This window comes from Pempheris klunzingeri, chromosome 6, assembly GCF_042242105.1.
Source record: "Pempheris klunzingeri isolate RE-2024b chromosome 6, fPemKlu1.hap1, whole genome shotgun sequence".
Taxonomy (NCBI): domain Eukaryota; kingdom Metazoa; phylum Chordata; class Actinopteri; order Acropomatiformes; family Pempheridae; genus Pempheris; species Pempheris klunzingeri.
Window position 1 is genome coordinate 10,657,498 of NC_092017.1, and position 11,787 is coordinate 10,669,284.

The window sequence follows — 11,787 nt, forward strand, 5'->3', positions numbered from 1 at the left end:
AATAAAGTTGCGCTTTCAAAGGCTAACGCTAACTTTATTTAAGAGCCGCAGATTCGTGCTTGTCTTTAAAAAAAAAAAAAACCAAAAAACTAAAACATTTAAACATTTATTTGTCGCCTCGCTTAAGTGAATCAGTTATTTTCAGTGAGGTGTTGTTTAAACACCAGACAAATATAAATCGATACTACTGTCTAGGTAGCAGGTCAGGTCTGATTCAGGTTCTATCAACCTCTTATCGGACCAACACCGGGGTGGTCATTCAAGGCAAGAAACCGAGAGAGGAGGGGTTACACACATTTTATTGGGATTCCTTGTGCAGCCTGTGACAGGCAGACAGTTTTGGAGCTGGGGTTGAGAAAGTCTGTCCTCACTTCTGAACGCTGTAAACAAACAAGTTTCCAAAATGGGAACTCTCGCAAAAATCGTGTTTGCTAGTATATGTGTTGCTTTCCTTGCTGTCAAGTGGACTGCACCTCGTTTTGATGCAGGTAAGAGAGACGCAGCTCTAAAACTCGTGATTATGGTTTGTGCCTTTGTAAAGTGCAATTAATTATCGACGTGGCTGTTAACTTCTTTATTCCTGTGTGTGGTCACTTCAGTAGCTGCAGACATGCAGAGATAGGTCGTAGACGAAGCCATGGCAGTGTTGGATCTACAGGTGGTTGCTCCACACTTGTTGAGTGTTAGTCATTAACAGAATTGTGTGAAGACTGTCAGTGCTAAAATGAGTCAAAGAACCCTTATCTAAGGAAAAAGAAACTTAAAACAGATGACTGCAATGAAAATGACTAATGTCAAATAATAAAGTCAGATGGCCATGCACCAAATTGGGTTATGACACACTGTTGATGGTGATAAAGTACAATAACTTGCCAGCTGACCAGATGAAGTAAAATTTCTACCTAAAAAAAAAATACTTGAATTAATGTTTTTGACTGCTAAGGCTGAGTTTTCTTCTCCCCTTCTTAAGAACCATTTAGATGCAATAAAAAACCATGTAAAACAGCATTAGTGTGTCTGTAATGCGCTCGATTTTTATATTTTCAAACGAACAGTTGTGAGAATATATATTTATACGTACTTGTGCTTTTACTTATACTTTCCAGATTTGTAAAAAAGTGTGAAACCATCCACAGCAGAATGCATATTTCATGTTTTTTTTGTGTGATTCTCCACCATGTTTTCAGTATAATTTGGTCATTAAGCTAATCTACAGCTGATTGATGCAATATAAGACCTTTATTGGCCTTTGATGGCTCATTTGAGAAAAAACATCATCAGTAGCAAAAGTGTTCAGAAAACTGTTATCTCTTTACTGATAAGCAGCCATTAAGACAATTGAGTGTAGGCTCTGGCCAATTTACAACATTACAAGATAAAAATTTTATTGATTGATGTTACTAAAAAGCACAGGAACAACAGAGTAATCTGTTATACACCCACAGGTTTTCATTTTCAAGCCAAATGCTTAAAAATGCTAAATTTGCACAACACATTAAAAGATATTATTCAAACGGTTATGATCTAATCTTTAATCAGTTGTCTTTACATCAATTGATGGTCTTCATTGCAGTGTGACCCATATAATCGGAGCTGTGCAGCCCAAACTACATGGTTCACGCTTGAATATGGACCATGTAAAGTCATTATGTAGCCGTTTGGGTGACGGGATGCCGTATATGTGTGCTGCTCCGCAATGCACAAAGTATCTGTGCATAATAATGATGATGAAAGTTTAATGTACCCTTGGGGACATTTAGAAAAGCACGAACAAACTGAGCGAGTAATCTGTGATAATCTGCCATGCTTTTGGCTTGTGACCGAGAAACCATTTAGGAAGATATTTATCCATGCTGTGAGGATGCAGAGTAGAGCTGGGTTTCCACAAGTAATCATATGATATAGTTTGAGTCAATGCGGCACTGTTAACATACTTAATCATGCGACTTTCAACAGTTGTTCAATGTAGATAGTGTATCGACATTTTATATGACTGCACTGTACAAATGGAGAATGAATTTTGATGATTTGTTTCAGATGCACTCCACATCTATAGACGCACAAGCACGCATTAGCCGGTCTTTATGTGAAGTCTTTATGTGCCTCCATATTTAATGAAGCGTCCATATTTAACGAAGCCACATATCAGGCAGTGTACTTAGTTCACTGAATGTCCTAGGTGTGGCCCTGAGTTGGGGAAGAGAACACTATCAAACACGTCTCTCACCAAAATCTCAATGATGGCAAGCAAAAGAGTGAAGGCACTGAAAGGAGTGATCAGTGCACTGAATGACTTCAGAAAGCGATCGTGTCAAACATAATATCTGACCATTTTATCACTCCATACAAAGAAAGCACAGAGGAGTCTAATGAGAAATTAGTCAAAGTTGAGAAGTTTCAACATGATAAAATAACATATTGAGGACTGGATTTAGTTTGTTTTGTTTGTTTCTATGGCAAAGGCCTTTTGAGCTGAATGACTTTACATAAAAGGGGGGATCATGGTTGTATGGATTCAACCTAAGCTTTCCAAGTCATATACCTGTTAGCAGAGATACCAGAGCAGGCAGCATCATTACCAACATTTCATTGGCACTCACTTTTAACTGTTTCTTAATTGTCATCAACACAGGCTGTGGTTACACCCCATACGAGTATACCACTGTTTTTGTGTCTCCTGTATCTCACAGAATCTCTCAGAGGTGCCAGGGTACTGGTGACCGGGGCCAGCACAGGTATTGGTGAGCAAATGGCATACCACTATGCCCGCTTTGGAGCCCAGGTAGTAATTACAGCAAGGAGGGAGAAAGTGTTACAGCAGGTCAGTGAACTTCTTCGGTTGTTTGAGGTGCCTGCATTGAGCCACAAGTGTTTTCTGTTTCATTTTCTGCAATTGTGCTGGACAGTTAATCCATACTTGCTCATCTGGGTTTACAGGTGGCAGAGAAGTGCCTGAGTTTGGGAGCCCAAAAAGCTTTCTACGTAGCGGCTGACATGGCCAATGAGTCAGACCCTGACAAAGTGGTAGATATTGCTCTGGAAAAGCTTGGAGGGTTGGATTACCTGGTTCTCAACCACATTGGGCCGAGCCCCTTCAGCATGTGGGAGGGAGATGTGGAGCACATCAGGTGGCTGATGAAGGTAGTGCAGCTTTTTAAGGGTCTATCAACTTGTGCAAGGAGGGGAATGCACTGATCTTTATATAAGTGTTTGTTTATGGGCTCTTCACAGGTCAATTTCTTCAGCTATATTCAGATGGCCTGGAAAGCTTTGGCCGCCCTTGAACAAAGCAAAGGATCACTGATGATTGTTTCATCACTTTTAGGTAGGTTTGCTATTTTCACACATGTTGAGAACAGCAAAGTATGAAACAAATCTATCTATCTATCTATCTATCTATCTATCTATCTATCTATCTATCTATCTATCTATCTATCTATCTATCTATCTATCTATCTATCTATCTATCTATCTATTAAGACCAAACATTTTCACCCACCAACTACAAATGACTCATTATTCTCAGTTTTTATTTTTAGATAATAATCATATACTAAATGTCCTTTGTATCACACTTTTTCACAACAATTACTTTCAAAGGAAAAAATAAAAATTTTGAAATGTGATGTTTCCATGTTTTGACCTTGGACACAGTTGGCAAAAGAATTTTGCCACAACAATCCATTTACTTGCTGTTTTGGGGCTTTCAGTCATATTGCATGATCTTCATCAGCAGTCATGGAATTGTATTTCCAGAAGAAAAAAATCGACTAAACACTCTAAGGTCTAGTATGATACTCCTTCTGCTGAAGAAGATCAAGTGATATGATCAAAAACTCAAACTCCTCCACTAAATGGACCTCATAGTGAGACTGTTTTGTAATATGATGAAAAAGGCAGTAAGGCCTATTGGAGATATTGAATATTCTTTATTTTCCTGACATCAGATATGTTTTATTTGCCATTTCATGATCAAATAAACCATAGGAAGGTCTTGTCCACCTCAGATGAGTTTATAAGTAGTCCCGACCACATGTGAAACCACAAGGAAACGTTGTCCTCACTTGTACACATATTGGAAATGTTAAAATACTGGTGAATCCCACAAAAGTTATTCATTTGTATTTTTGACAGGATCAAGTTTTTGAGTACAAAGGTTTCATACATGAGGCCACAACAGAGTCAGATTTGTGTTGGAAAACCTGACTCTTATCGATGCTTCACAGGTAAAATGACCAGTCCCTTCGTGGCACCGTACACCTCAACAAAATTTGCCTTGAATGGTTTCTTCGGGACTCTTCAGCATGAGCTGGCGATGAGGAAGAGCAACGTGTCCATTTCTATATGCACACTGGGGCTCATTGACACTGAAGCAGCCATGGATAAAGTCAGGTTAGTCAAATATACAGTGAGTGAGAGATATTTGTGAGATATTCGTCTTCCAGCTACGGCAAAATGATCACTAATGCTTTTTTATCTCGATATGCTGCAACTTCTTTGGCATATTTTTTTCCCTCTTGCCATCTAATGTAGTTAAGAGCAGTATTTTTCTCCATCCTAGGGGTGTCACTAAAGTACCGGCCTACCCTGCCACAGATGCAGCCTTGAATATCATCATTACAGGAGCCACAAGACAGCCGGAGCTCTTTTACCCTTGGTTCACCTACATTGTGAATCTTAGTAAAGACTGGTCCTTTTCCATCACAAGCTATATCATCCAGAACTCCTACAACTACATCCCATGAAAAAAACATCCATCTGTAGTACCATTATGCAGTCAGTAGTTTCAGTACATGGGTTCTTCTTTGGTTAAGAGCTTTCACATCGTATTTATCGTGTATTGATACACACTGGGCTTGGTGGTGCTGTGGATAGTCCTGTCTGTAACTGAGCCATTCCACTACCCAGTTTTAGCCTGAATATTCGAGCACTCACATCTCTTACTTTCCAGTTGGGAAATTGTTTTCCTTGCAGCCAAGTGGATCAGGTTACTTTATAACTATAAAACAACCTGAACCTTGTCCTGTTTTCCCCATCTTTTGGGAGCAGTCCACTTATAAGAGGTCCACGGGGGAGAAAAGCGCACAGTTTAGATTAGTTTCATTTTTGCCTACTTCAAAGAGATTAAAAGGGGTTGCAATTAAAAAAAAAACAAAAAAACTAATCCACCTGGTTTTCTACTTAAAAGACAACTAATGGGGATGCACACATTAGGAGAACGTGCTCTTGAGAAACGAGTCAGGAAGAGGAAGTTGCTGAGGAGCAGAGGGCACTTCATCTTCAACTGAGATTCAGTACATCAGATGATTGACATCACTGCAGTTCTGTGGTGTGAGTGACAGGCTTGGTAAAAGGAGAAAACAAATAAACATACTTTTTCCCCAATCACACTGTATCTGTTCTTGCTTGTAAAGCCTGACCTTGGGGGGTATTTTTGCCCTTGAGAGGTGATATGAAAGAAGGGGATGGAGAAAGAGTGCAAATGAAATGCGACAAAGGTTACCTGAATCAAACCTGAGATGTTCTGAGTATAAAGTCTTAAACTCTAGGCCAACAGGACCCCCCCCCCCCCCCCCCCATAAACAGATTATTTCGGCACAGAAATTGACATTACAGCGCAAAAAACAAGTGTAAACTGCAACTATTAATACATTAATTCAAAAGTAAAATCTTAATGCTGAGTGAAACAACCTTTGAATGTTTAAACTTTAAAATACTTTTAATTCATTTTGTAATTAAAACCTGTTGTCATAAGCATCAAGTACATGCTTGATACCACGCTTTAAGAAAAAGAGGTGTTAATCTGAATGAAACAGTCCCTTGGTTGTCCACATGAGGGCAGTAGTGCCAAAGTAGTGACAAAAGATGACTTCAATTTATCTCCAGCAACCATACGGTCACAGGCAACAACAAAAACTTGACAGCAGAGCATCATGCATTTGATGGTGATGTAGCAGTTTGTTTGAATTAGTTTTTAGCTTTATCTTACACACTAATGTCTTTGTTTGAAAAAATAATTTGGTCCTGAGCCTTCACAGATTGAATCATCTGGTTTTATTTATCTATTTAAAAAAAAAAAAATCTCCATCACCATATCAATCCTCACACTCCCTGTTCCCTTTCCTGTCTTCACTGTTCTCCACCCCTGGGTACCTCTCCATCTCCATTCTTCTATATTTCATTTAGTTTCTTCTTTGCAAAGCCAGCCACAGTAGGCGTTGCAGACTTCCTACAGAGCAGGACTTTCTCAGTGGGTTCCTTTGTGTCTTTGTTCATCATCCCCCAAAAGCACCGCAGGCTTCCTGTGAAGCTGTTGGCTCAATCCATCCTGGTGGTCTTTTCTTCATTGTAATACACCCTAGAGGTTGTACCCTGCTGACAGAGTGGTTTTCTACTGGATACCCAGAGTGAGTTGTCATTGTCAAAAACAAATGCCTCACTAAAAATTATAGTGTGATTTGAAGACTGGAGAGACAAAAAGAAGAGCACTTTCTCCTGGATGCATATAAATGACTCTCCTCGAGCGAGAGGAAGTGGCTTTGAATCTGTAATGTAAAAGTTTGCACAGGTTCTCTTGCACTTTGCTGTTTTCTTGTGGTCTTTCACGTGATATGACTGATGGGGAGACATCATTGGAATACATGTTCTTTTTGTCCTTATCTTGACACATTTGATGATTTGAGAGGATTGTGGAGATGGTATAATCTCCCCGCAGATGCAGTGGAGAGGAAAAAAAAACTCATTCGTCCTCCCGCTTCGTCTGTCTCTCTCAGTCACACACACACACACACACACACACACACAAATATGGTGGGGCCTCCTGGGGAGGAGAGCAGGCATGGCCTGGGAGAGCAGCCAGAAACACCTGCAACAGATTAGTGTTCCTAATGCTAGGTAATAAATCCTCTCACCCTTCTCTAGCATCTCCATCTCCACCAAGCATGGATCTTATAGGCTGAGGAGCATCCACCCACATCCCTCACTGTAACACTGAAACCTCGATGCATCCATGAATGTATTTATTCTGTCTTCTTCAGCTGTTATCCACTGCCATGCATGCTGCAAATTAAACTACACTACACTAACATAAGCGCTATCCTGTTGGTTCAGTATCATGTAGGTTTTCCCCCAGGGTTTTTAGACTGGGCTCTATATCAAGATCAAACATTTTCATTATGACTGCAAACAGCCAAGGCCAAGACCAAAGCTGAGGCTGGCTGCTTTACTGACTGCACATAAAACTTGAAAGGTGGCAGACTGATTGGCCAATTGGACTCGTACTTACAGAGGTATGTAATGGAGGTTGAACTCTGCTTTAATATCCTTGATACAGCGTATTATTTAATCTCTATGTCGACACATAAATTAAGGCAATCTGCATATGTGCTACAGCAGTAAAATCAAACGACATGTAAAATAAGTCTACAGCCTATTTCCAGATAGCGTACAATATGTCCTCGCTTTTATATTTGCACAAAGCGTTTGCTGATGCAGCAGAAATGTCACGTTTCAGACCATAAATAGCCACCAATCCATGGCAATGGCACCTCAACCATCATGCACGCGTCCCAATTTATGATTCTCTCTTGTCCTGCTTCTTTGAGCACAAAGGACACCGCTCCACAAATCTCTGTCCAGCTTCATCCATCAGTTACTTTGAGCACTACAGAGAGAGTGGCCTTGATGTACACACATGGATCGTGTCATGCCTGTTTGCTGGGTTGTGTGTGTTTGTGTGTGTGTGTGTGTGTGTGTGTGTGTGTGTGTGTGTGTGTGAGAGAGAGAGAGGCATTTATCACCCACCAGCTTGGGAATGACCAAATGGTGAGAATGGGACCCAGGAGCCTCCTGTATAAAGGTGGTAGAGTAGTCCATGACCAAGAGATAACATGCGGATGTATTGAATCTGTGTCAGTGTGAGCCGATAATGTGACACAGGGAGACAGTAGACAGTAGAAAGAAAATCAAAGGAGCAACTGAAAGTAATTACTGAAATGAACATCACACAAAAAAATACATGTTTAAAAAAAAAAGTAATAATATTTCATCAGTCACTGAACTGTTGTAAATCAAATGCATTCATAAAATTATCTTATTGAAAAAAAAACCCTCTTTTACTTTCTAGCCTGGAGTTAAATGAGGAGGTTGATGCCACTCTCATGTGTGTGCAGCAAATATGTAGCTGGGGGCAGCAGTCGGTTAGCTTAGCATAAAGACCAGTAACTTCTTTAAGTCTCCACTAGTTGCCTGGCAGCTCGTCCCAGCAAAGAAATATCCTGCACATCGTAAAACGGTGAATTAACATTCTCATGCTTTGGTTTTTGTATGAATTTGGACAGAGCCAGGCAAACTGTTTCAAGATTCAAGATGTTTTGTGTCCATCCAGTTATACCAGTAAACCTATGTGAAATTCTTATATGTATATGTAAAAGTAATAAAGATACATTTATGTATAGAGAAATAAATATTTTTCCAAAAAAAAAGGACGGCAGTGTTCAGTATAAATAATATGAAGACGTGTATACCTATGTATATGAATCCTATAAATATAAAGGATATAAAATAGTCTAACATCCTATAATATAAATATTTTTAAAAAACTGTATATGTTAGTGTACTATAGTGGTTTGTTACATAATGTTGTTAATAAAACAAACAAATTATACATGTGTTGTATGATGAATGTAGGCTAGTCTAAGTAGGCGAGACTTGTAGGCTACACATTGTCTGTGGTAAATATAAACTGAAATCACATTTCCTCCATTTATTGGCTCTTTAAGTTGAAACCAGCCATTGATCTACGTAGTTGTGTGAGCCGATTAATTTTGAAAAGAATGTTAATCTTCCCGAATACTGAGCTTGCGCATGACCTGTGAAAAGTTTTCACAAAACATTGAGCTATGATAACAAAGGGAGAGAGTGAGCGAGAGAGACAGAGGGAGGGGACGAGATGAAAACCTATGAAAGGGAGCGTCAATGTGAATAAAAACCGTGGGTGTGAGAGGTGGCAGAGGTGGCCCTGTGACCCATGACCTCCTTCCCCCAGGTCCATTCAGAGCAGCACAATAGTTGACACCTGTGTCCTTTCAGTACTGGCACTATTATTATTTACATCAGTCAGAGGGGGAGAGAGAGAAAGACAGAAAGAGGCCAGAGGTGCTGTGAAGCAGAGTGCACCAGCCTCATGCCAACAACACCCCCTCTTCCCCTCTCTCTTTCAAAGACAGGTGCCTTCCTATCTCTCTCTCCCTCTCCCTCTCTCTCTCTCCCCGTGTCTGTCTGCCAGTCTCTTCCTCTAATTATTTCAGATAACTCCAAACACATCGACACAGAGGAGAGACGGGGTGTTTTTACATCCTGTACCTAATGGCCTGACAGTGCTCTACTCCTGCTCTTCTGTACCACCGTTAATGCAGAGTTCATCAGATTGGATTAGGGGGGGGGGAGAGTTGAAAATGCTAATGCACACGTCTGTCACCGGAAATACACTTTTAACCCCTAAAAAAAAGTTTCCTCTTTTGATAATTTTGCACCTGCAGAAGCAAGAACCAATGATTTAACCTAATTAACGGCACCTACTTCCCCAAACCACCATGAAAAAAAATCAAGATTATGTTTTCGGCCGAATGACGAACAGTTTCAGTTGCATCTGAAATGATCAAACACAGGGGGATTTGCAGATATTTGAGTGTTTGTAAGAGCTGAATGACGTTTGCAGGACAATCCTTTCGTTATGTTCTTGTCATTTGTCATTTATCCCTCTCTTGCTGAGCAGGCGAGTGGGGAGAGTCACAGGGAGCATTGGTGGCAGGCTGGGGGTTACATGAATTCTTCTTTTTTTTTTCATTGGGGGAGAGAAAGCCCAATTAACAAAGGATAAGAAGTGAACCGTAAACACCCTCAACAAGGCCCAACAAACCTACAAGAACAAGAGCTGTCTCTCTCTCTCTCTCTCTCTCTCTCTCTCACCCCCCTCTGCTGACCACTCCTCCCTCCCTCACCTCTCCTCCCCCTCTTGCTCACTCACTCTCTTCCACTTCCCTCACAAAAGGAAGGCTCAGAGCTTACAAAGTGCCAATTAACACTGAATGTTTGCCCCTCGCACCTCCCTCTCTGAACTGCTGACAGCTCTGGTGTTTGGGTTAATACCAAAGGCCTGCAAAGAATTATAATTCTCCTCCTTGCCCCATCCCCCCTTCTCTCCCTCTCCTATCCTTTTATTTTGTTTCCAATGGGGTGGTTTTACAGTTCAATGCACAGTCAAAGGGTGATATAAAATGACTTTCCAAAGAATTTCATTTGGGGAGAAGAGGGGCTGTGTTGCATTGGGGCAGCCAGGGGCAGGACCAGGGATGGGGGGGTGGGCCTGATGAGGCCAAGATAGAGAAAGAGAGACAACCATAAATTAGGAGTTGAAGACAGCGAAAAGATTTGTATAAAATGTTTGGCATCATGTGTTGATAAATACTTTTGTTTCCTTTTTTACAGGCATGAAATGACCATTCACTGTAATTTCTGCCCCTATGGAAGACATCTATATGAGTTCTCCCTTTAGGCTTTGTTTGCTGTTTCTCCCTGTATCATCAGCACATTGTATGCAAAAAATAATCCAAACACATCCACACAACAGTGAACACACACAGATATGCACACACAACCACACCGTTTCTCACCCATTGGAACCTTAGGTCCCACTTGAGATGAAGATAGCAGTGTGGGTCATTTATCACAGGCAAGGCTGATGGCTGCGCTACGCTTGTTTTTCTCCCTCGTGAACTCCAATAAATCAGCCTACTGAATAAAAGAGCGGCCAATGAGAAGAGGTGAGAGGGTTAAACTCTGGGAGAAACAGAGACCACTAGACTCTTTAAGGGAGCTTCTGCTTGCACTCAATTCCCTGCCCAAACTGGGTCTGTCTCGACAATTTATGACCTCTTGGGACCAGGTCTCTCCTCTTTCTTTACTTTGGGCTGAGGTGCCTGGTAGAAATGGGTTATTGTTGGGGATGGAGCAAAGCTTGAACTAAACTTTGCTAGTGTTGACAAAAGGCCTCATGGACTCTGCCAGATCACAATATAGTTTAAAATGAACACGCTAAATACGGCAGCATTGTGCAGATTTTACACATCAAAATGGTTAAAGTCATGGGGGTGGCGACTACATATGTGAAAAAACTTGCTTTTGTGTCTTTTGTGTCTTTCTCAGCAGAAGTTTTGAAATAAAAAACACCTGGAGTTATTGATAGCTGATCAGCTGATGAGCAGCTGGAAGCGACATTAGCCACATTAGCCACAACCAAAAGTACTAAATAGTTCTCTTTTAAAGGTTGTGTGTAAAAGCAAGCCTGCCAAGAGTGAAAGTAACTTTTGAAAGGAGACATAACACATTCCCCCACTTACACAGCCTCTCTTGGTCTGCTTTAAAACTTGACAAACTTAAGCCAGAAATTGCTGTCTAACTGACTGTACTGAGTCATTAGAATTAGCATACTTGTTATTTACGTATGCAATTTATGCATTTACCATAATCACATCTCTATGACTTGTGTCCACAGTGGCAGTTGTATGGTAGAAGTTACATAGTTTTGCTTTAAGGACATTAATGACCCTATTTTATTATCTTCCAGAAGACAACAAAAGCTTTAAAGTGAAGGCCTTACGGTTAGGATGTCATCCACTGGCCCTAAAAAGAGAGTTAGTGGTATTGGTGGTGTGGAACCAAGCCAGACTGGCTTTATTTACATTCACGTAAGGGGAGCCGAGCAGGGAGCTGACATGACCTGACACG

At 40.7% G+C, this 11,787-nt stretch overlaps 1 protein-coding gene across 1 annotated transcript; it reads left to right on the forward strand.

The window, feature by feature from the left end:
* The first annotated feature begins 324 nt into the window (after positions 1 to 324).
* On the forward strand, positions 325 to 5,374 carry hsd11b1la (hydroxysteroid (11-beta) dehydrogenase 1-like a). Its single transcript, XM_070832351.1, has 6 exons — positions 325 to 488; positions 2,691 to 2,821; positions 2,938 to 3,141; positions 3,232 to 3,325; positions 4,227 to 4,392; positions 4,562 to 5,374. Exons 1-6 carry the CDS (start codon positions 404 to 406, stop codon positions 4,743 to 4,745), a joined length of 864 nt encoding a protein of 287 aa, XP_070688452.1. The 5' UTR covers positions 325 to 403; the 3' UTR covers positions 4,746 to 5,374.
* The last annotated feature ends 6,413 nt before the right edge of the window (positions 5,375 to 11,787 follow it).

What these genes read in the sequence shown, in the direction of transcription:
- hsd11b1la (XM_070832351.1), top strand. Translation starts at nt 404, where the DNA reads ATGGGAACTCTCGCAAAAATCGTGTTTGCTAGTATATGTGTTGCTTTC. An exon ending in GGGAGAAAGTGTTACAGCAG is followed by an intron (nt 2,822 to 2,937) that starts GTCAGTGAACTT and finishes CTGGGTTTACAG; the next exon opens with GTGGCAGAGAAGTGCCTGAG. An exon ending in GCAGCCATGGATAAAGTCAG is followed by an intron (nt 4,393 to 4,561) that starts GTTAGTCAAATA and finishes TCTCCATCCTAG; the next exon opens with GGGTGTCACTAAAGTACCGG.